This window comes from Phyllobates terribilis, unplaced genomic scaffold (assembly GCF_046119375.1).
Source record: "Phyllobates terribilis strain yellow unplaced genomic scaffold, ASM4611937v1 Scaffold_1__5_contigs__length_1240528914, whole genome shotgun sequence".
In the NCBI taxonomy this organism is placed as follows: domain Eukaryota; kingdom Metazoa; phylum Chordata; class Amphibia; order Anura; family Dendrobatidae; genus Phyllobates; species Phyllobates terribilis.
In genome coordinates this window covers 363,549,653-363,574,854 of record NW_027362761.1, presented here as the reverse complement: position 1 = coordinate 363,574,854, position 25,202 = coordinate 363,549,653, and the positions used below count along the sequence as shown (strand labels likewise).

The 25,202-nt window shown below is 40.5% G+C and overlaps 1 protein-coding gene across 2 annotated transcripts in view; it reads left to right on the top strand.

Annotated features, from left to right (window-relative positions):
• The window catches only part of LOC141262758 (aldehyde dehydrogenase, mitochondrial-like), an 86,473-nt gene that overhangs the window by 44,139 nt on the left and 17,132 nt on the right, over positions 1-25,202 (top strand). For both annotated transcript variants that reach the window (XM_073676318.1, XM_073676319.1), the window contains exons 9-11: positions 9,385-9,569; positions 18,905-19,069; positions 19,605-19,762. In XM_073676318.1, the coding sequence (XP_073532419.1) occupies positions 9,385-9,569; positions 18,905-19,069; positions 19,605-19,762 (508 nt within the window). The remainder of the gene's footprint in view (positions 1-9,384; positions 9,570-18,904; positions 19,070-19,604; positions 19,763-25,202) is intronic.

Genomic DNA, 25,202 nt, shown 5'->3' with positions numbered 1-25,202 from the left:
TTTATTGAAAGTTACCCCCCCCCCCCCCCCCTCCCTGTATATAAACGTCGGCACTGCCTGGGCTCTGTGCAGCGCCGACTTTTATAAACGGTCGGTGGTCCCGCAGCGCTCAGGACTCCCAGGTGCAGTGCAGAGCGACCGCTCTGACAGGGGACATCATCGAGACCTGATTGGATTAGGTCCCAATGATGTTAACCCTTTGCTATCTTCTAGATGCTGCAATCTATAGCGATCGCGGCATTTAGAAGATAGTGAGAGGAGAGGGGGTCGTCCACTTACCTCTCCGACGGCCCCCCTGATGTCTGAGAGGACCTGGCGTTGTCATGGCAGCCGGAGGTCACATGACCGCCTCCAGGTCTGCCATGTACGGTGTCCTGCTAGACTCAGCCTGCAGCTGAGTCTAGCAGGAGATAATGACAGTTTTACACTGTCAGCAGAGCTCTCATGCAATACATGTCTATTGCATTGCATGAGAACAGGGATTAGAAAAATAAAAATTATTGTCCCATACTGGGACTAAGTAAAAATGTAAAAAAAAGAAAATTAAAAAAAGTTTTCAAACTGTAAAAAAAAAAAAAAAAAAAAAAATCACTAAATAAAATATTAAACCAATAAATCCGTATATTTATCCAAAAACATACACATTTGGCATCGCCGCGTCCGAAACAACCCGATCTATAAAACTGTCACACTAACTCCTTCTGTGCACACCGTAAAAAAAAAGTGTATATCCCCAAATAAAAAGTGGAATAAAATGCGATCAAAAAGCCAAATGGAAATAAAAATGGTACAGCTGAAAATGTCATCCTGTTCTGCAAAAAAAAGCCGCCATACAGCTCCTTCAGCCGAAAAATAAAGTTATAGCTCTCAGAATAAAGCAATGTAAAAAAAATATTATTTCTATAAAATTATTTTATGGTGTAAAAGCGCCAAAAGATAAAAAAAAAAAAAAAATACGGTAAGTGTAGTATCGCTGTAAACTTACTGACCCGAAGAATAACGCTTCCTTATCACTTTTACCACACGCAGAACAGCATAAAAAAACCTCAAACAATACCTGAATTGTTGGTTTTTGTTAATTTTACCTCCCAAAAAACGGAATAGAAAGCGATCAAAAAATGTCACATACCCAAAAATGGTACCAATAGAAATGTCAACTCGTCCTGCAAAAAAAACAAGCCCTCAAATGACGGTCTGCCGAAATATGGAAAAAATTATCGCTCTCAAAATATGCGATGCAAAAACTAGATTTTGAAAAAAAAAAAGCGTCTTTTAGTGTGTGACAGCTGTCAATCATAAAAACCCGATATAAATCTGGTATCACTGTAATCGCACCGACCCGAAGAATAAAGTTGTCTAATCAATTATACCGCACGAGGAGCAGCGTAAAAAATAAATAAAACCAATTCTTCACCTGCTACTGATTTGCTTAGTAGTAAATCTCTGAAATACGTGATTCAGACGGAACCTATGACTGAAGATTCCCTGTAATGAGGCAGATATAGGCCACTGTGGATGCCGTCTGGCCTGTGATCCCACAGTGTCAGTTTTTTTTAGGCGTGCATAAAAGTGCAGTTGGCCACAATTTTGTGCACTTCAGAAAAAAAGGACACCGCTAAACAGAGGCCAGACTGAGTCCAGAGTAACTCTGCTGCCTCATTCTAGTGAATGGATCCCGCAGGGGTTTCATCTGAATTACATCACTTGGAAACTCCGATGTAAGTGCTCAGCCTAGAGCGCCGGATAAATGTTATGTAAGATGTTCCCAATAAAAGGTTCAACTCGGTCCTCAAAAAAAGCTAGTCCCCACTCTGGTCCTTATCTGTTAAAAATATAAGGGACTTCCAAGTTACTGGTAGCAGAAAGGCTCTGAAAAAGCGAAATGGCCCTTGCCCCCAAAAGAAATTCAGAAAATGTTGTGCTTCCAAATGCCTCCCTCCCTTCTGAGCCCCACAATGTGCCTAAACTACATTTTAGGGCCCACATTTTTGGCATTCCTGTAGTGATGAGAGCTTGCCTAATTTACCCGTTCATGTCTCCAGAAGCACAAGCTGGGCACAACGTACTGGTCACTACAGCGTACTGGTCACTTCAACGGCAGTTTGAAATTTTCACTCAGCAACATCCACTGCTGCTTGTTTCTGGAAAAGACCCATGGAGTCAAAATCATCACTACACCTGTAGGTAAATTCCCAAAGGGGTATAATTTCCAAATTGGGGGTCACTTGAGTGGGAATTCTGCTCTTCTAGCACTTGGGGGCTGTGTATATGGAGTCCGCAAACTATTCTACAATAATTTGTTCTCCAAGAGTGAAATAGCCCTCCGTCCCTCCCGGATCTCGCCGTATGGCTAAGCGGTACGCTACAGCCACATATGGGGTATTGCCACGTTTAGAAGAAATTGTGTGACACACTTCGGCACCATTTTTACCCATTGCCCTGTGTGAAAATGTAAAATCTGAGGGTAAAAATTTTTGTGGTAAAAATATAATGGTTTTCTTCACTGCCCAATGGTATAAATTTAAAAATTAAATACTCCCTACTTCCCTAGATGAATTCCTTGAGAGGTGTAGTTTACAAAATGGGGTCACTTGTGGGGGGTTTCGGCATGTCAGCGACTTTTCAAATGTGACATGGTGTCTGCAACCTATCCCAGCCAACATAGCGCTCCTTTCTCTTCCGAACCCTGCCGTACACCAAAGCAGTGGTTTTCCCCCACATATGGGGTATCGGCGTACTCAGGAGAAATTGCACAACAAATTTCATGGTGCAATTTCTCCTGTTATCCTTATGATAATGCAAAATTAGGGAATGTAAAACATTTTTGTGGGAAAAATGTGAAAATTTTTTATTTTTACGGCTCAATATTATAAACTTCTGTGAAGCACATGGGGGTTCAAGGTGCTCACCACACATCTAGATAAGTTCCCTAAGGGGTCTAGTTTCCAAAATGGTGTCACTTGTGCCTAAACAGTGGACACCCCCCACATTAGGAGCTCTCCAAGCGCAACATGGCGTCTGCTAATTATTCAAACAAATTTTACATTCAAAAAGTCTAATGGCGCTCCCTCCCTTCCAAACCCTGCAGTGCGCCCAAACAGTGGTTTTCCCTCACATATGGGGTATCGGTGTGCTCAGGAGAAATTGCACTACAAATTGTGTAGTCCATTTTTTCCTGTTACCCTTGTGAAAAAAAAAAAAAAAATGGGTCTAAACTAACAACATTTCTGTGAAAAAAAGTTAAATGTTCATTGTTTTCTTCCACATTCCAAAAATTCCCGTGAAGCACCTGAAGGGTTAATAAACTTCTTGAATGTGGTTTTGAGCACCTTGAGGGGTACAGTTTTTAGAATGGTGTCACTTTTAGGCATTTTCTGTCATAAAGCCCCCTCAAAGTCACTTCAAATGTGATGTGGTCCCTAAAAAAATGTTTTTGTAATTTTTGTTGGAAAAATGAGAAATCGCTGGTCAACTTTTAACCCTTATAACTTCCTAACAAAAAAAAAAATGTTTGTTCCATAATTGTGCTGATGTAAAGTAGACATGTAGGAAATGTTATTTATTAACTATTTTGTGTGACATCTCTCTGATTTAAGGACATGTAAATTCAAAGTTTGAAAACTGCAAAATTTTCAGATTTTTCACAAAACTTCCGATTTTTTTTCACAATTAAGCGCAAGTGATATCGAAGAAATTTTACCACTATCATGAAGTTCAAGATGTCACAAAAAAACCTTCTCAGAATCAGGGGAATCCATTGAAGCATTCCCGAGCTATTACCTCATAAAGTGACAGTGGTCAGAATTGAAAAAATTGGCCTGGTCACAAAGGCGAAAATAGGCTCTGGCGCGAAAAGGTTAAAAAAAACACAACATTTAAAAATTGGGAAAACCATCAGGTAGCACATCAGGTAACAGCCCACATCAAGTAACATGTTAATTAGAAAACTCCCCTATGGTGTTCCTTGTATGGGGAGGGGGGTATGGTGACTTCTATATACAGTGAGGGAAAAAAAGTATTTAGCCACCAATTGTGCAAGTTCTCCCACTTAAAAAGATGAGAGGCCTGTAATTGACATCATAGGTAGACCTCAACTATGAGAGACAAAATGAGAAAACAAATCCTGAAAATGGTGTAAAATAATGTCAATTATAGGCCTCTCTCATCTTTTTAAGTGGGAGAACTTGCACAATTGGTGGCTGACTAAATACTTTTTTTCCCACTGTGTGTGTAATCCTCTCTGTACATGTACAACTTGTGTCTTTAAACTAGTTCGGTTAATAAGTGTGAATCTCCTACAGATTAACAATGTGTTATTTATGGTGATGTGGGTTATGGTGCCACCTGGTGCTTTTCCCAGTTTTTAAATGTGTTGTGTTTTGGTTTTTATTTTATTTTTTATTTAGGAACGAAGCATAAAACATAGCGAGTATATAGATAAAGCCATACACTAAACATATGGTACAGTAGAATACAAAAGTATCATATAACAGTCAATATAAATATAGTATAATAAACATCTGTAATGTAATAAAGAATCCATATTGTGAATTTAGTTTCGTCCAAATTTTTCATATTAAGACAGGAAGGAGAAGAAGAACAGAGAGAAAAGAGAACTTCAGGCAATAAAGGAAGGGACGAAAAGAGAAAAGTGGGGGGGGTAGGGGATGGGGGATTGGGAAGAGGAGTGGGGAGTAAAAAGGGGGAAAAATCCCACCCCAGTCCAGACAACCATTCGAACAAAAATTCTCCAATGGCAATCAAGTCTGAGTCGAGCTGCACAAGGCTTCCATATTCATTAGATTGCTTAAATTCCATCCAATATAACCACGTTGTATAGAAGACCTCATATCTACTGTAGAGCGAAGCCGTCAAATTCTCCATGTACATTTATCATTGACCTTAGAAATCCAGAGGCTTGGTGGATTAACTTTCTTCCATAACAATGGAATACAAGCTGACAGCCATCACCAAAAATCTTAATAGAGACTGTTTGTTTGTAGGAGGAAAGAGAAGTCTCACAGAGCTGTAGAAGGAATAGTTCAGGACCCATTTTAGATTAAATGCATGTAATCGACCTGATAATGTTTTTCACATTAGTCCAGAACGGTTGTAAAACCGGACAGGACCAGAAGATATGAAGGAAATCTCCCTCGCCTGATCCACATCTCCAACACTTGGGGTCAATAGAGTCAATAAACATTTTGTTTAACTTAACCGGGACCCTGTACCACCTTGAAAGGAGTTTGATATTTGCTTCCTGAAGCCGAGAACTTATGGAAGATTTATGCACTAAGGACTGCACCTTTTCCCTTTGTTCCATGGAGAGAGTGATACCCAAGTCCTCTTCCCATTGTGTTAAAAATCTGGGAGGAGGCTGATCCATTGGGTTAGTTAGCATTGAGTGTACGGAGGAAAGTGCATGACGAATCGCCCCCTTACCCAGGCAAAGATTTTCAAACTCTGAAGGGGTTCGTGTATATTGAGTGTAATTTGGAAGGGAGCGAACAAAGTGATGCAGTTGGCGAAAACGCCATGTTCCCAGTGGTAAGGGATCAGTAATGGCTTAAAGTGTCTCTAAAGAAAGCCAGTCATTATCTACGCCAATCTGGAAAGCCCTAAACCTTCCGTGAGAAATCCAAAGTATAAAAACCGGATCTGACAAACCAGGGGAGAATTCCGGAGAGCCGATAATGGGCGATAAAGGAGATGGAATGGGAAGAAGTTTGGGTATCTCTGGTCTGGAGCAGCAGTAGATTGTAGCACTAATTGTGGGATGAGATTTCAGTGAAGATTGGGAAAAGGTTACCCAGGGGAGAGCCGCTAAAGTGGTCTCTGAAAAGCTTTGTTCTATTTGTACCCATGGCTTCGCCGAGGCATGCCTACACCAATCTATAACTCTAGACATATGAGCTGATAAAAATAGTATGTTTTTACATCCGGAAGGCCCAAGACTCCCCGGCTTTTTGGTCTACATAGAAGGGATCGCTGGAGTCTAGCTGGTTTGTTAGCCCATATGAAACCTATTTGCAAGGACACGATAGATTTAAAAAAGGAACTAGGGATTTTAATGGGTAGAGTTTGAAAAAACTATAATATACAAGGGATGATATTCATTTTAAGAATTTCACATCTGCCAAACCAAGTAAAGTTCAGACCATTTTGAACAATCAACTTTAATGTTCTGGAGCAATGGTAAAAAATTAAGTTTGAAGATGGAATTAATATCAGCAGAGAGGAGAATGCCTAACTACTTCAGGGACTGAGATGACCCACGAAATTTGAATGAAGTTTGTAATGAGGAAACTAATTTCAAAGGGAGATTTATATTCAAAGCCTCCGACTTAGTTAAGTTGATTTTAAAATTAGACAAAAATGAATATTTTTTTTTAAATTCAAACATCAAGCTAGGGAGAGTTTTTTTTAACTTTTTTCAATAAAGATTAATTTATACTAATTACCGTTTTTTGTTGATATTTGATACGATTGAAACTAGAGATGGTTCGTATGTACACATATCTCTCTCTATATATATATATATATATATATATATATATATATATATATATATATATATATATATATATATATATATATATATATATATATATATATATATATATCACATTTTCACATTACACCCACAAACTTAAATGTATTTTATTGAGATTTCTTGTAATGTACCAACACAAAGTAGCAAGTATTCTGAAAGTGTTGAGGAAATGGTAATGGTTTTTCTATTTTATTTTAAAAATCTAAATCTGAAAATTGTAATGTGCAATTGTATTCGGCCTCCTGTAATCGAATACCCCTAAATATCTTTAGTCTATTTATTTATTTTTTTATTTATTTTACTCATTTATATAGCGCCATTAATTCCACAGCGCTTTTACAGACATTATCGGCACTGTCCCCGTTGGGGCTCACAATCTACATTCCCTATCAGTATGTCTTTGTAGTGTGGGAGGAAACCGGAGGAAACCCACGTAAACACATGGAGAACATACAAACTCATTGCAGATGTTGTATTCCCTTTAGGAGTCACATAATTAGTAAATTGAATCCACCTGTGTGTAATTTATTTCCAGTATAATTACAGCTGTTCTGTGAAGGCCTCAGAGGATTTTTTTGGAACATTAGGAATCAAACCGCATCAGGAAAAACCAAAGAACACACCAGACAGGTCAGGGATAAAGTTGTGGAGAGGAGTGAAACGGGGTTAGGCTATTTAAAAAAAAAAAAAAAAAAAAAAGCCCAAGCTCTGAACATTTCAAACATTTCAATCAGTCATCCAAAATGGAAGAGTATGGCACAATTGCAAAGCTACCAAGACATGTCTGACCACCTAAACTGACATCCCAAGCAAGGAGAGCACTATTGGAGAAGCAACAAAGAGGCCCATGGTCACTCTGGAGGAGCTGCAGAGATAAACCGCTCAGATGGGAGCATCTGTCCACAGCATAACAATTAGTTGTATACTCCACAAATCTGGCCTTTATGGAAGAATGGCAAGAAAGACATTTTTGAAAGCAAGTCATAAGTAGTCCTATTTGCAGTTTGCAAAAAAACATGTAGGGGACACAGCTAGCATGTGGAAGAAGGAGCTCTGGTCAGATGAGACCACAGTAGAACTTTTTGGGCTAAATGTAAAACGCTATGTGTGGTGGAAAACTAACACTGCACATCACCCTGAAAACGCCATCCCCACCGTCAAAGTTGGTGGCAGCATCATGCTGTGGGAATGCTTTTCTTTGACCATCTTCTCTGTCTCTGCTAGAATTGATGGGAAAATGGATGGGGTTAAAAATGGGAAAATCCTAAAGGAAAACCTGAGGCTGCAAAAGACTTGAGACTAAGGCGTAGGTTCAACTTCCAGCAGGACTACGACACGAATACCACGAGAGCTACAATGAAATGGTTTAGAGCAAAGACTATGCATGTGTGACTAGCCCAGTTAAAACCCAGGCCTAAATCCCATTGAGAATCTGTGGCAAGACTTCAAAATTGCTCTTCAGACTCTCCCCATACAATGTCATTAGCTAAAGCTAGTTTGCAAAGAAGAATGGGCAAAAATGTCAGCCTCCTAGGATGTGCAAAGTTTGTAGAGACCTACTCCAGTAGATTTGCAGCAGAAATTGCAGTGAAAAGTGGTTCTACAAAGTATTGACTTGGGAGCTGAATACAAATGCACATCAAAATTTTCAGATTTATAATTTTAAAATAATTAGAAAATCATGTATAATTTCCTTTTACACTTCACAAATACTTGCTACTTTGTTGGTATATCACGCAAAATCAAAATAAAAAGTTTGTGGCTGTAACGTGAATAAAATGTGGAAAAGTTCATGGGGTATGACTACTTTAAGGCTCTGTATATAACCTTGCCACGTAACGAGTTCTACAGGGTTTAACAACTTGGGCATACAGACACAGCTTGGCTTAAGCTATCCTATCTGAAAATGGAGAACTGTGTGCTCATTAACCCCTTTAAAGCTTGGGGCGTATTAGTACGCTTATACTTTTACTGCAGTTCTTACACCATAGAAGTAAAACGTCTGGCTACCCTTATGAAATTGGGGTTCGTTCTAACTGATTGCAGCTGGATCCAGCCTGTGGATTCTGCTCAGTACTGTACCACAGACTGGAGCCAGCAATGAGAGCCTGCAACAACATGGACGCGGCTGCAGAGTGTGCTGTCAGTCAAGATATGACTGTGCACTGTTACACCCCCTCAGTTTGCATGATGAGCTCTTGGCCACACCAAGGGTGCACCAAAGTTCCCTCATTTGCATATGAAATCTTTGCATTTACCAAAAAAAAAAAAAAAAAATCTAAACAGCTAAAATCTACACTACATAAATGTATAAGTGGTTTAGTTAGTGTTTTGGGGGTGACACTCCCTATAAGATATGAGTGAATGAGAGAATAAAGTTTAAAAGAGTGTGTGGGGGGTGGGAAGTGATGTGCTATTTGAGACTGTCATCTAATGTACTTCTGCAAGAAAGGCTAACTACACTACACTGGTGCCCACTGAAATAAGTGAAGTTTATGTACATGTGTAATGTGAACAAATCCTTCATATGATCATATAAACATAATACTGTATATGTTGTGTGGGTGGGGGGGGCTGGACAAAATATACTGTATGTAAAGACACAATGACAACAGTCACTGCTGATTGACTCTATATAAAGAAATAACACTGTTACTGTTTAAGGTCGGCGATGCATAGAGGGTATATCTAATTTTGCTTAATTTTTTTTAAATCTGAATTATTATTTTTTTTAAAACTATTTTTACTATACAAGATGGGTTAAGTATAGGGTTTTTTTTTAAAAAAAGAATTCAGATGCCTGCACACCATTCTTTTTCTTTTTTTCACAGTGGACTGGGCAGTAGAACAAGCCCATTTTGGCCTGTTCTTTAACCAAGGACAAGCCTGCGCTGCTGCCTCTCGAACATATGTTCAGGAGAATATCTACAACGAATTTGTTGAGAGAAGTGTCCACCGCGCAAATAACAGAGTTGTCGGGAATCCTTTTGAATTCAAAACTGAACAAGGACCCCAGGTAAGGGTCTGGAAACAAAAGTAATGAACAAATTGTGCTTTTAGAAACTTATTTATTTATTTTGCACAGTTATCCAGTGTAGACAAACTCCAAAATTTAGAACAATTCCCTATTGTTCACAAGTTTTTATTTTTGTGTTACATGAACTTCTTAAAACCTTTTTAGCACTTTTTTTTTCCATATCTATTATTAAAAACCAGATTAGTAATCTTGCTATTTTCACTGACCAGTGCAGCTATTTTAACTAGTACTTCTTGACCTTTCAGAATGCATTTACAGCAGAGTCTTTTTTCAAAGGCAGAATTACAATGATGGGTAACACTTCTATATGCAGCTTATAGGTTTCCACCAATCACAACAGATGATATCAGCCACTCCTCCTCTTCAGAAGGACCTTGGCACATGCTCATTAGATGCTTTAATATAAAAGATTGGGGAAGAGACCTATGATTTTGGATGACCATTTCCGGTGACTACCTCTTGAAGCTCATCAAGAGAATGCCAAGAGTGTGCAAAGCAGTCATCAAAGCAAAAGGTGGCTACTTTGAAGAACCTAGAATATAAGACATATTTTCAGTTGTTTCACACTTTTTTGTTAAGTATATAATTCCACATGTGTTAATTCATAGTTTTGATGCCTTCAGTGTGAATGTACAGTTTTCATAGTCATGAAAATACAGAAAAATCTTTAAATGAGAAGGTGTGTCCAAACTTTTGGTCTGTACTGTACCTCAGCCAGTGAGGTCCTAATCAACTAGGAGTTGAAACTAGCTGTGAAGGGCCATAGCGACACACCTTGACTCTCACAGTCCGCAAAGGGGAGTATGGAGGTTCCCATAATTGTAAGCTGGACATGTAAGAGTGCTTTCACATTGCGTTCTGTGTCCCCGTCGGGGCATACGTCCTAAAATTCCTCACAAAACATAGACTGCTGCGTCTGAGTGTCCGCCTCCTGTGGGTGTACACTCCCGAAAAAAAAAAATGCACGGCAGAGCTCACGTTCACTCTGCCATCACCATTGCGGTCCATGGCCCCCGTCACAGCATACGTCCAGATCCCGTTTTGAGGGGAATTTTAGAACGTATGCCCCGACGGGGACACAGATTTAATGTACCACAATGTGTAACTGAACAATTGCGGTCTGCCTAATGCAAAAGAAGCCTTCATAGGAAAGTGTTGTGCCTGCTATCTGGTGTGTGTGTGTGTGTATATACACTGTTCAAAAAATAAAGGGAACACTCAACATATCCTAGATCTGAATGAATGAAATATTCTCATTGAATACTTTGTTCTGTACAAAGTTGAATGTGCTGACAACATACTCACACAAAAATCATCAATGGAAATCAAATTTATTAACCTATGAAGGCCTGGACTTGGCGTTTAGAGTCCCCCCCCCCCCCCCCCCCCAAAAAAAAATAAAATAAATAAATTAGTGGAAAAACACACTACAGGCTGATCCAACTTTGATGTAATGTCCTTAAAACAAGTCAAAATGAGGCTCAGTATTGTGTATGTGCCTGTGTGACCTCCATGTGCCTGTGTGACCGCCCTACAACGCCTGGGCATGCTCCTGATGAGGTTGTGGATGGTCTCCTGTGGGATCTCTTCCCAGACATGGACTAAAGCATCCGCCAACTCCTGAACAGTCTGTGGTGCAACGTGACGTTGGTGGATGGAGTGAGATCTGATGTTCCAGATGTGCTCAATCGGATTCAGGTCTGGGCAATGGGCGGGCCAGTCTGTAGCTTCAATGCTTTCATCTTGCAGGAACTGCTGACTCACTCGAGCCACATGAGGTCTGGCATTGTCCTGCATTAGGAGGAACCCAGGGCCAACCGCACCAGCATATGGTCTCACAAGGGGTCTGAGGATCTCACCTCTGTACCTAATGGCAGTCAGGCTACCTCTGGCGAGCACATGGAGGGCTGTGTGACCCTGCAAAGAAATGCCACCCCACACCATTACTAACCCACTGCCAAACCAGTCATGCTGAAGGATGTTGCAGGCAGCAGATCGCTCTCCACGGCGTCTCCAGACTGTCACGTCTGTCACTGCTTTCATATGTGAAGAGCAGAGGGAACCAGTGGTGACTTTGCCAATCCTGGTATTCTGTGGAAATGCCAAGCGTCCTGCACGGTGTTGGGCTGTGAGCACAACCCTCATCTGTGGACGTCGGGCCCTCATACCACCCTCATGGAGTCGGTTTCTAACCGTTTGTGCAGACACATGCACATTTGTGGCCTGCTGGAGGTTATTTTGCAGGGCTCTGGCAGTGCTCCTCCTGTTTCTCCTTGCACAAAGGCGGAGGTAGTGGTCCTGCTGCTGGGTTGTTGCCCTCCTACGGCCCCCTCCACGTCTCCTGGTCTACTGGCCTGTCTTCTGGTAGCTCCTCCAGCCTCTGGACACTACGCTGACAGACACAGCAAACCTTCTTGCCACAGCTCGTATTGATGTGCCATCCTGGATGAGCTGCACTACCTGAGCAACTTCTGTGGGTTGTAGAGTCCGTCTCATGCTACCACCAGTGTGAAAGCACAACCAACATTCAAAAGTGACCAAAATATCAGCCAGAAAGCAATGGTACTGAGATGTGGTCTGTGGTCCCCACCTGCAGAACCACTCCTTTTATTGAGGGTGTCTTGATAATTGCCAATTTCCATCTATTGTCTATTCCATTTGCACAACAGCATGTGAAATTGATTGTCAATCAGTGTTGCTTTCTAAGTGGACAGTTTGATCTCACAGAAGTTTGATTTACTTGGAGTTATATTCTGTTTTGTGTTCCCTTTATTTTTTTGAGCAGTGTACTTTTCATCAAGTTGTTAAAGGTTTATTTTTGGACTTCGGTCTCCCTCATTCATCTGTACCTCAATTGGGCCTGGCCTGCCAAGACAAGCGGCAGCAAGCGGTCTGCAGAGGCGTATCGCCAAGGTAACCTCAGCACACACCCAGCCAGGACCCCCATTTTCCTGTAACGTGGCTGCGCACGAGTTAGCTTTCTGAGCTCTGCTATATGCTACATCTAAAAACTGAGTACATAACTGCTGCATCCAGTAAACTATAAGTGACACATCATTGTAATCAGGGTCCCTTTCCCTACATCATGCTGCTTTCAGATGACGTAGCAAAAACCTGGTGACAGATTCCCTTTAGTAAGAATTTGTAAACCTTATTAATTTGCATTATACCTCATGTTAATGCAGATTTTTGTTGTAGGAAATCTGCAATAAAACTGCCATGTGTGTTCTGTGGAAATGAGAGAAACAGAAGAAAAGAGAACCCTAAACAATATTACTAGTCCCCTAATATACATACAGTTGAAACCAGAAGTTTACATACACTATATAAAAAGACAATCATGCATGTTTTTCTCAATATCTGACATGAAATCAGAATAAACATTTCCTCTTTTAGGTCAATTAGGATTACCTTAATTTTAATATTTGCCAAATGCCAGAATGAGAGAGAGAATGTTTTAAGACCTTTTTATTACTTACTCAGTTACTCTGACTGCAAAGTCAAAAGTATACATAAAGTGGTGGCCAAAAGTATTGGCACCCCTGCAATTCTGTCAGATAATACTTTTCTTCCTGAAAATGATTGCAATCACAAATCCTTTGGTATTATTATCTTCATTTAATTTGTCTTCAATGAAAAAAACACAAAGAATTGTCCTAAAGCCAAATTGGATACAATTCCACACCAAACCTAAAAAAGGGGGTGGACAAAAGTATTGGCACTGTTTGAAAAATCATGTGATGCTTCTCTAATTCGTGTAATTAGCAGCACCTGTAACTTACCTGTGGCACCTAACAGGTGTTGGCAATAACTAAATCACACTTGCAGCCAGTTAACATGGATTAAAGTTGACTCAACCTCTGTCCTGCGTCCTTGTGTGTACCACATTGAGCATGGAGAAAAGAAAGAAGACCAAAGAACTGTCTGAGGACTTTAAAAACCAAATTGTGAGGAAGCATGAGCAATCTCAAGGCTACAAGTCCATCTCCAAAGACCTGAATGTTCCTGTGTCTTCCGTGCGCTGTGTCATCAAGAAGTTTAAAGCCCATGGCACTGTGGCTAACCTCCCTAGATGTGGACGGAAAAGAAAAATTGACGAGAGATTGCAACGCAAGATTGTGCGGATGGTGGATAAAGAACCTCGACTAACATCCAAACAAGTTCAAGCTGCCCTGCAGTCCGAGGGTACAACAGTGTCAACCCGTACTATCCGTCGGCGTCTGAATGAAAAGGGACTGTATGGTAGGATACCCAGGAAGACCCCACTTCTTACCCTGAGACCTAAAAAAGCCAGGCTGGAGTTTGCCAAAACTTACCTGAGAAAGCCTAAAACGTTTTGGAAGAATGTTCTCTGGTCAGATGAGACAAAAGTAGAGCTTTTTGGGGAAAAAGCTTCAACATTAGAGTGTACAGGAAAAAGAGGCATTCAAAGAAAAGAACACTGTCCCTACAGTCAAACATGGCGGAGTTTCCCTGATGTTTTGGGGTTGCTTTGCTACCTCTGGCACTGGACTGCTTGACCGTGTGCATGGCATTATGAAGTCTGAAGACTACCAACAAATTTTGCAGCATAATGTAGGGCCCAGTGTGAGAAAGCTGGGTCTCCCTCAGAGGTCATGGGTCTTCCAGCAGGACAATGACCCAAAACACACTTCCAAAAGCACTATAAAATGGTTTGAGAGAAAGCACTGGAGACTTCTAAGGTGGCCAGCAATGAGTCCAGACCTGAATCCCATAGAACACCTGTGGAGAGATCTTAAAATGGCTGTTTGTAGAAGGCACCCTTCAAATATCAGAGACCTGGAGCAGTTTGCCAAAGAAGAATGGTCTACAATTTCAGCAGAGCATTGTAAGAAACTCATTGATTACCGGAAGCGGTTGTTCGCAGTTATTTTGGCTAAAGGTTGTGCAACCAAGTATTAGGATGAGGGTGCCAAGACTTTGTCTGGCCCATTTTTGGAGTTTTGTGTGAAATGATCAATGATTTGATTTTTTTCTTCATTCTCTTTTGTGTTTTTTCCTTGCAAGCAAATTAAATGAAGATAATAATACCAAAGAATTTGTGATTGCAATCATTTTCAGGAAGAAACTGCGTATTATCTGACAGAATTGCAGGGGTGCCAATACTTTTGGCCACCACTGTACACTAAGATTACTATGCCTTTTAAGCAATTCTGGACTGCCCATATGATGTAATGTGTTTTGGAATTTTGTGATAGTGTTGTTGCCAAAAAAAAAAAAAAACATCGGAGTTAGAGACACACTTGTGGATGTAATTTAATGCACACCTGAAACACACTGCTTCTTTGTGTAGCATCATGGAAAAGTCTAAAGAAATCAGTCAAGATATCAGGAAGAGAATTGTGACTTGCACAAGTCTGGCTCATGCATTGGTACAATTTCAAGATACCTGATGGTGCCTCGTTCATCTGTACAAACAATTATATGCTATTACAAACAAGATGGGAATGTCCAGCCATCATACGGTACAGGAAGGAGACAGGTTCTGTGTCCCAGAGATGAACGTTCTTTGGTCCGACGTGCATATCAACCCAAGCACAAAAGCAAAACACCTTGTGAAGATGATGGTGGAAGCTGGTAACATTATGTCAATATCCACATTTGAAACGAGTACTGTATGAACATGGGTTGAAAGCCCAATCTGCTAGGAAGAAGCCATTACTCCAAAATAAACCTAAAAAAGCCAGATTAATGTTTGTAAATGAACACCGGCACAAAGACCTTAATTTTTGGAGACATGTCCTGTGGTCTGATGAAAATAAGATTGAACTTTTTGAGCATAATGACCCTTACGTTTGGAGGAAAAAGGGATAATCTTGGAAGCCTAAGAACACCATCCCAACTGTGAAACACGGGGGTGGCAGTATCATGTGTGGTTGTTTTGCTGCAGGAGGGACTAGTGCACTTCACAAAATAGATGGCATCATGAGAAGAAAATTTGTGGCAATACTGAAGCAAAATCTCAAGACCTCAGCCAGGAAGTTAAAGCTTGGGAGGAAATGGGTCTTCCAAATGGACAATGACCCGAAACATACTGCCAAAATGGTAACAAAGTGGCTTAAGGATAAAAAAGCGTTTTTTGGAGTGGCCATCACAAAGCAGTGATCTCAATCCTATTGAAAACTTATGGGCAAAGCTGAAAAGGCAGGTGCGAGCAAAGCGACCTACAAATCTGGATCAGTTTCACCAGTTTTGTCAGGAGGAATGGGCCCAAATTCCAACCAACTATTGTGAGAAGCTTGTGGAAGGATATCCCAAATGTTTGACCCAAGCAATTCAGTTTAAGGGCAATGGTACCAAATACTAATGAAATGTATGTATTTTTTTGACTTTGCAGTAAGTAATAAAAATGCCTTAAAACATATTCTCTCCTCCAAGTGGTGCAACGTTTCGACCTCACAAGACTGTCTTTGTCAAGCACCCTCAATTACAGGCCTCTGATCTTTTTAAGTGGGATAACTTGCACAATTGGTGGCTGACTAAATACTTTTTTTTTTTTTTTCCCGTGTGTCTCTAGATCTCTATCCACATCACATGTCCTTTAGGGGAGATATGTATCACTGGGGTTGGCATCTTCAGTGATGTAAAACCAGAAAAGCAAGCTCCAGCACCAGTAGTGCTGAGAGGGTTAATTAGGTGTATCAGGGCTGTTTTTTTTTTTTTCTCGAGCAGTCCTAAGAGATGGACGGATTGGCTGATCGCATATCCCCAGCCCCAGGGCGTGTGTATAAAATGGAGACCAAGTGTCTCATTCAGTGTCTGTGGCTGGAGGTGTGGAGACCTCCTGAGTGTTTGTGCCAAAAAGACACTGACTGTGAGCAGGTGAACCCGCCATGTTGTATTGGACTGTTTAGTTTCTGGTTTGTTACACTGTGCCGGACAAGGCTTTCTTTTGTTTACTTCTGAAAGTGCGGTTTATGCAGCATAATAAACCTGCCTTCGACTTTTTAAAGAGGCAGTGTCCTGGCCTACCTCTAACGCTTCTAAGTGAGTACCGAACCCCACTCAATATATATTTATTTTATATTATAAATACATGTATGTGTGCTACCACGCCTCATCGTTTGGCCCTGTCAATTCAGTCACTATTATCAGTTTAAAAAAAAAAGTAGAAAATGATGTTATATATAAAACTATATCTGATGGATCCAGAAAAATTTGGTTTATGCCAAAATATCTTGTGAAACATTTTAGGCACTGCAACCATTTTGCTACAAAGCCTCCTCATTTCAGGGGCTCAAAGCTAAGTTTACCATAAATAAATAAAATGTTCGTTTTTAATGGTTTGTAAAGAATCCTTTGCAGACAATGACTGCCTGAAGTCTGAAAGCCATGGGCGTCACAAAATGCTGGATTTCCTCCTTTGTGATACTTTGCCAGGCCTTTACTGCAGCTGACTTCAGTTGTTGCTTGTTTGTGGATCTTAAGTTTTATCTTAAGCATGTGAAATGCTGCTCGATGAGGTTGAGATCTGGTGACTGACTCGGCCATTGCAGAATATTCCACTTCTTTATCTTAAACTCCTATGTTGCTTTCGCAGTATGTTTTGGGTCATTGTCCATCTATATTGTGAAGCGCCGTTGAATCTGAGCAGAAGGTATAGCCCTGTACACTTCAGAATTAATCCGGCTGCTTCTTCAGTCACATCATCCATAAACACTGGTGACCCAGTGCCATTGGAAGCCATGCATGCCCATGCCCATCACACTACCTCCATGTTTTACAGAGGATGTGGTGGTGCTTTGGATCATGAGCTGTTGCAAGCCTTCTCCATACTTCTTCCCATCATTCTGGTACAAGTTCATCTTAGTTTCACCTGTCCACAGAATGTCTTTAGTCTAATCTGGCCTTTCTATTTTTAAGGCTGATTAATGGTTTGCACTTTGGTGAACCCTCTGTATTTTCTCTTATGAAGTCTTCTCTTTATGGTAGACTTAGATACTGAAACATTTTGAAAGTCTTCCAATCTACAGCAGGTACAACACCCACCCTGGATTTTTCACTGCAATGGACCTATACACATTGTCAACGTGATCAGCTCCCAATTGTTCCCCTTTCCCCTACCTTCTAAGTCTGTTAGATACTGAAACACCTACTTCATGGAGAGAGTTCTTCAATTGGGTGGATGTTGTGAGGGTTTTTTTTTCCCTCACCATTGAAAGGATTGTGATCATCCACCACTGTTCTCGTCCGTGGAAGTCCAGGCCTTTTTGAGTTCCCAAGCTCACCAGTGCACTCTTGCAAAATGTACCAAACTGTTGACTGGCCACTCCTAACATATAATATACACACACCCACCCCAATACATGCAGCATATTCTCTGCCATTCAGGGATGAGGTATATAATAAGTGGATAACACACATCTTGGTCTACTTTTTTTTTGGACTGATAGTGGTGACTGGAAATGTACAAAGCCAGTTAGGGACTGTAGCAGGGTTAGACTATGGGGAGTGGGGGCACCACTACGTGTATTAGAATTGGGGTGCCAACCCCTGTGCTTAAGTAGGGAGAAACAGATTAGAGACAAAAGAGGGCTATAATTAGCACCCTAGAAGTTCCTAGGTCTCTTCCATACCCTTAAGCCCCCATCTCACATAGCGAGATCACTGCTATCACTGTTTTGGTGACGCAACAGCGACCTCACCAGCGATGTCGCTATGTGTGAGACTTTGCAGCGATCAGGCCCCTGCTGTGAGGTCGCTGATCGCTGCAGAATGTCCTGGACCTTTTTTTTGGTCGTTGCCCTCCCGCTGGTCAGCACACATCGCTGTGTCTGACCAGCGGGCGCAGCGATCAGGCTCGTAACCATGATAAACATCGGGTTACTAGGGGCGCACGCGCACTTAGTAACCCGCTGTTTATCATGGTTACGAGCCTGCTAAAGTGAGCGTTAACCTCCCGCTCACCGTAGCAGAGTGGTAACCATGATAAACAACTGGTTACTAGGTGCGCGTGTGCCCCTAGTAACCCGATGTTTATCATGGTTACCAGCCTGCTCCTGCTTCAGCAGGCTGGTAACCAGGAGCAGGACATTGTGGAAAGATTCTTTCCACGATGTCGCTGCTCCCCTGATCGTTGGTGAGCCTGCCTGTTTGACAGCTCACCAGCGACCACATAGCGACACAGCAACGATCCCTGACAGGTCGTATCGTTGTCGGGATCGTTGCAGCGTTGCTAAGTGTGACTATAATATCACAAGTATCACATTTTTTTTTTTTTTTACCCTCTACTAAAAAAAAAAATGTTTTCTGTTTTTTTAATTTTCTGTGGAAATAATAAACTTACATTTCAGGTGGATGAGGAGCAATTCAAAAAGATCTTGGGCTACATCAAATCTGGAAAACAAGAAGGTGCCAAGTTGCTGTGTGGTGGGAACCCTGCTGCAGACCGCGGCTACTTTATTCAACCCACAGTTTTTGGAGATGTGTCTGATAATATGGCCATTGCTAGAGAAGAGGTAAAGTTCTTCTGATTATTTATTTAGATCAGTAAAAGTAGTTTCTGTATCTGGGTGGTAATTCTAGGTGTCCATTTGGCAGCTTATCATTTTTTTTTTTTTCTTGTAAATTTTCCTTAGTCATTCATACAAATGTTTCTGAACTTTACCAAAAGATCATATTGAAAACTCGATGGGAGTAGGAATTCTTTTGGATTATGTAGTTTGTATCTAGTTATTTACAGTATATTCAATGAGTTTTTAAAGCCATTTGCAGGAGCCATATGTTTAGTGTCAATGTCTGAATCAGCACTTGGCCTGTAAGCTGACGCTTGCTTTGATTTACCAAGACAAGGCCCTGTCCTCTCCTTGGCACTAAATATATAGAGCTGTGATAGAGCCCTGTGCAGAGTATCGGCTAGGCATGTATATCAAAAATTGCCTTGCTTTCTAAATGTAAGTAAAATAAAATTACCTACATGGGCAGGCCTTTCATGTATATATTTTTCCCCAGATGCTGGTAAAACATGTCTATGTAACTTTTTGTTTTTCTCAGATTTTTGGACCAGTGATGCAAATTTTAAAATTTAAGTCCATTGAGGATGTTATTGAGCGGGCAAACGGCTCAATGTACGGTTTGGCTGCCGCTGTGTTCACTAAAGATATGGATAAAGCTAATTATGTTTCTCAAGCACTGCGGGCAGGAACGGTTTGGTAAGTCTACTTTGCAAAATACAAACCTATAAAATGGTTTTTCTTATTTCTCCATATAATGGGGAACCAATCACACCCATTCTTCCTCAATTAATGCCCTTTTACTTATGGTTTCTGATTTTCAGTCCATCTAGCAAATCTGATGTGTGAATGATTAACTGAGTAAGATACTGTATCTGTTAAATTCTACTAAATGGCTATGTCCGAGAGTAAAGCAGGACAGAACTGCTGTCAACCACTCTGGAGTTCAAAGGACAACTGGTGTTGGCAAGTGGCAACATGGGGCAATTGAGGCCATATTAACTTTTCCCCACACAAAAAGTGTTCGCTTCATTTTTGTGGAATTGGTGCATTACACAGGTGATGTGCAGCTCTAACTGCTGCACTCATATTTAAAGCCATATTTGTATTTTACATGAAGGGCCCCTACTGTAACCCATTACTCCACTGGCGTAATATACCTAAGCTACTGCAATATCCTGCACATGGGGTAAGTGACAGAGCAAATCAGAAGAACTATACTATATTTCTAATTGGAGGTATATTATTTATTATTATTATTATTATTATTATTATTATTATTATTTCATAATATTTCTTGGAGATAGGAATACCCTTTTAAGTTCATTATCAAGCAATATGGAGTCCAATAATCTTCTCAATAGTGCATGTCCCAGCAAATTCTCCCCATGGTCAGACTGTGCACTGGTCAGATAGATTGCAAAAAATCCATGAGCTAGAGCTCAGACTCTAAAGGCCTCAATTATCATGTTAAATATTCAAGTTTATGACCGTACAATTAGAAAAACGCTTAACAAGCATGGAAGGGTTGACAGGAGAGAGCCTCTTTCTAAAAAGAAAATGGCAACAATACTAAAGTTTGCAACAATGCACCTAACCACACCTAGAGACTCCTGGAGCAATGTTCTTTGGATACAGAAGATCAAAAAGGATAATGACCAGCACCACATGTTGCGAAAACCAAACGCAGCATATCAGCACAAATGCCTCATACCAGCTATAAAGCATGATGGAGGTGTGATTTGGGTTTGTTTTTATGCCACAGGGCCTTTAGTATTTTGTAATCAAAACACTGAAATTGCAAAACAAAGAAGAAAAAGTTATGGAAATCACTGGATCGATAAACATGTTAATATGCAAATGATGAAAGAATGGAAACAACATTTTCACAACATTTCAATTAAATCCGTATAGAGTATGATAATCACCTGCAGAGCTATATGCACTTGCACTTTTTGGCATGTGATCAGTAAGGGTATTAATGGTTTTCTGATGAATGGTCTGCCACGTGGAATGCACTTGGCCGCGCAAATCATTCAAGGAGTTTTCCCACAAAGAAAAGTTAATTTTAAAAATTGTCTGTATCTGACCGTGTACAGAACATACCACATCTCCTGGACAGGGGAGGAAGCAAAATCCAATACAGACATTATGGCAGGGGATCACAGACTATTCGTTTTGTGAGGTAAAATATTGTTTAAAAACAGGCAGTGAAATGTTTTACCTCACAAAATGAATCCTCTGCGATCCCCTGCTGTAATGTCTGTATTGTCTTTTGCTTCCCCCCCCCCCCCCCTGCCCAGGAGATGTGGTATGTTCCGTACACGGTCAGACAGACCATTTTTAAAATGAACTTTTGTTCTTGGAAAACCCCCTTAAGATCTGCTGCTGGTAACTCCCCTTTTACTATTCCCGACCAATGATATCCCAGATGTGCTTGATGGGAGACGAGTCCGGAGACTCTTCAGACCTTGGTAGCCTGTTTAGGCTATGCAGAGTGCTCACAGTAGCATGACAACATGCGACCTGGCATTGTCATGTTGAATAGTAGCTCCTGGGAGACTATGGTGAAACCATAGATTCCATGATTGATCCATTCAGTACTGTAGGTGAAACTGGACATCACATACCAAGCCGAAGTCCTAAAACAGTGTTTACACAAACCATCGGAAGGTGTTTGCATGACATTGAGTTACGAACCAGAAGTCTAGCTACAGGTGGTCCAGTTTCTTCACTGTACCGCTCTAAAGATGACCTAATGCAGAGAGAAATGGCGTTATTAATTTTTCAAGAAAATAGAAAAAGATTCAATCCCAAATATGTTACAATTAAGCTATAGCAAAAGTTGGGAGTATAAAACTTTAACATTTCTTAGTCCTTTTTTAAAAAAAAGGTTTAAAAAAACATGTAGAAGACACATGCTAGAAAACCAGACAGTACTCTACAGACTATTTGGTATAAATATTACCAAAAGTGTTAACAAAATATGTTTGTAGTGGGTACATCTAAGGATTCATATTTCCAAAGCAATACAGTTAAAAATCAATATACACTGTTTCTGTATTGTATAAAAAAAAGGAATGGTCTCGCCCAAATTACAGGCATCCAACACCAGTCTTTGGTGGTGTCATGGGAATGAGGGCATAGTTTTAGCCTATCATAATTCTTTTACAGACAAAAAGGTCATAGTGTCCAACTCAAAGATCACCTCCTAGGTCGATAAAAAAAAAGAATTATGATAGGCAAACATTATGCCCTCATTACAAAGCAACTATATTGCTTTGGAAATATGAGCCCTTAGATACACTGTGTGCAGAATTATTAGTCAAGTTGTATTTTAGAGGATTATTTTTATTATTGATCAACAACTATGTTCTCAATCAACCGAAAAGACTCATAAATATCCAAGCTTAATATTTTTGGAAGTTGGAGTGGGTTTTTTTTAGATTTGGCTATCTTAGGAGGATATCTGTGCAGGTAACTAATACTGTGCAGAATTATTAGACAACTTAATAAAAACCAAATATAATCCCATCTCGCTTGTTTATTTTCACCAGGTAAACCAATATCCGTGCACAAAATTTAGAAATAAACATTTCTGACATACGAAAACAAAAACCAAAAAAATTAATGATCAATATAGCCACCTTTCTTTATGATGACACTCAACCGCCTTCCATCCATAGATTCTGTCAGTTGCTTGATCTGTTTTCGATCAACATTGCGTGCAGCAGCCACCACAGCCTCCCAGACACTGTTCCGAGAGGTGTACTGTTTTCCCTCCCTGTAGATCTCACATTTTATGATGGACCACAGGTTCTCTATGGGGTTCAGATCAGGTGAACAAGGGGGCCATGTCATTATTTTTTCTTCTTTTAGACCTTTACTGGCCAGCCACGCTGTGGAGTAGTTGGATGCATGTGATGGAGCATTGTCCTGTATGAAAATCCATGTTTTTCTTGAACGATACCGACTTCTTCCTGTACCACTGCTTGAAGAAGTTGTCTTCCAGAAACTGGCAGTAGGTCTGGGAGTTGAGCTTCACTCCATCCTCAACCCGAAAAGGTCCCACAAGTTCATCTTTGATACCAGCCCATACCAGTACCCCACCTCCACGTTGCTGGCATCTGAGTCGGAATGGAGCTCTCTTCCCTTTACTGATCCAGCCTCTGGCCCATCAAGAGTCACTCATTTCATCAGTCCATGAAACCTTTGATATTTCTTGGCCCATTCTTGACGTTTTATCTTATGTTTCTTGTTCAAAGGTGGTCGTTTTTCAGCCTTCCTTACCTTGGCCATGTCCCTGAGTAGCGCACACCTTGTGCTTTTTGATACTCCAGTAACGTTGCAGCTCTGAAATATGGCAAAACTGGTGGCGAATGGCATCTTGGCAGCTTCACGCTTGATTTTCCTCAATTCATGGGCAGTTATTTTGTGCCTTTTTTGACCAACGCGCTTGTTGCGACCCTGTTGGCTATTTGCCATGAAACGCTTGATTGTTCGGTGATCACTCTTCAAAAGTTTGGAAATTTCAAGACTGCTGCATCCCTCTGCAAGACATCTCACAATTTTGGACTTTTCAGAGCCCGTCAAATATCTCTTCTGACCCATTTTGCCAAAGGAAAGGAAGTTGCCTCATAATTAAGCACACTTTATATAGGGTGTTGATGTCATTAGTCAACACCAATCCTCATTACAGAGATGCACATCACCAGATTTACTTAATTGGTAGTTGGCGCTCAAGCCTATGCAGCTTGGAGTAGGACAACATGTATAAAAAGGATCATGTGATCAAAATACTCATTTGCCTAATAATTCTGCACAGTGTATACCCAATACAAATAGTCTGCAATTGCAAAGGGAGCTGCCAGCAGCGGATCTTGGTGTTTTGTTGTTGTTGTGTGTTTTTTTTTTTTTTTTTTTAATTCCCAAGTGCATTCAGCATGGCAGAACTTTCCTCAGATGACAATTAATAACCTCATTGATAGCACTTGCACGCCTTGGCTGCTCATACTTGATACTGAATATAGCAAAATGTTTTGAAAACTGTTTCCATCATTTGCATATCATTAACATGTCTGCCCTGTGGCTTTCATAATACCATAACTTTTTTGGTGTGTAATCCTACTGATGGGACAAATGTAAATTTTAACGCACAGTGAACTCTGTAAAGTCCAAAGACTGGCAGAATTGCATTTTTTTTTTCTTGCAACAAAACTTTGTGGGGTGATACGTTTTTAGTACATTAGCTCCTAAATTAAATGATGATACTGAACAGTTGAGAAAAACAATTCCTCATACGGCTTATTGGGATTAATGGTAGGTGATGAGTGTCTGGTGAGGGCCACAGCCGTGGAACCCCAGAAATCAGAAGAACCAGTGTTCTGATCACTGTTTTAAGTAGAACGGTCCTCGCACGCATAGTTTAAAAATATATATATATATATATATATATATATATATAACCTTTCACTTTGCACACTAAGTGTAGAGGTAAAAAAAATAAATGCAGAGGTAATCTCCTGTGAGATCGGAGTTGGAGACCTGTGTGGCTTTGCTGTTTGAAAGCTGCTTTTGCGTTCAGTGTGAAATTAATGAAAAATATTTTGGCTTCAAAATTGGGGTTGGTTCATATGGATTAGCTGCAGAAAAAGATTGAGAAAACTGCAGGCAGTCCACATCATGGTGTGGACATTTTTTGTTGATTTCTTCTGAGTAAAAATATAGTGGTTACTTTTTTACATAAAATAGTGCCCTTTACAGACTTCATCACAGTCCCCATTTAGGCTCACAATCTAGATTCCCTATCATCAGTATGTTTTGTAGTGTGGGAGAAAACCGGAGAACCCGGAGGAAACCCACGCAATCACAGGGAGAACATACAAACTCCTTGCAGATGTTGTCCTTGGTGGGATTTGAGCACCGGACCCACTGTATTGACCTTGCATGACTTTCCTTTATATCAGCTATTCCCAATACCCCGCTATCACTGTATACCTGATGCTGTGTCATCACATTTGCACTGTGACGTGTTTTATCTTTTTTTGTTTTAAACTTTTCTAAACTTTAAAGGGGTTTTCCCTGAATTTTTATTTTTTTTAACTGCATTGTAACCAAGTAACTTAACACAAGCCTTCAG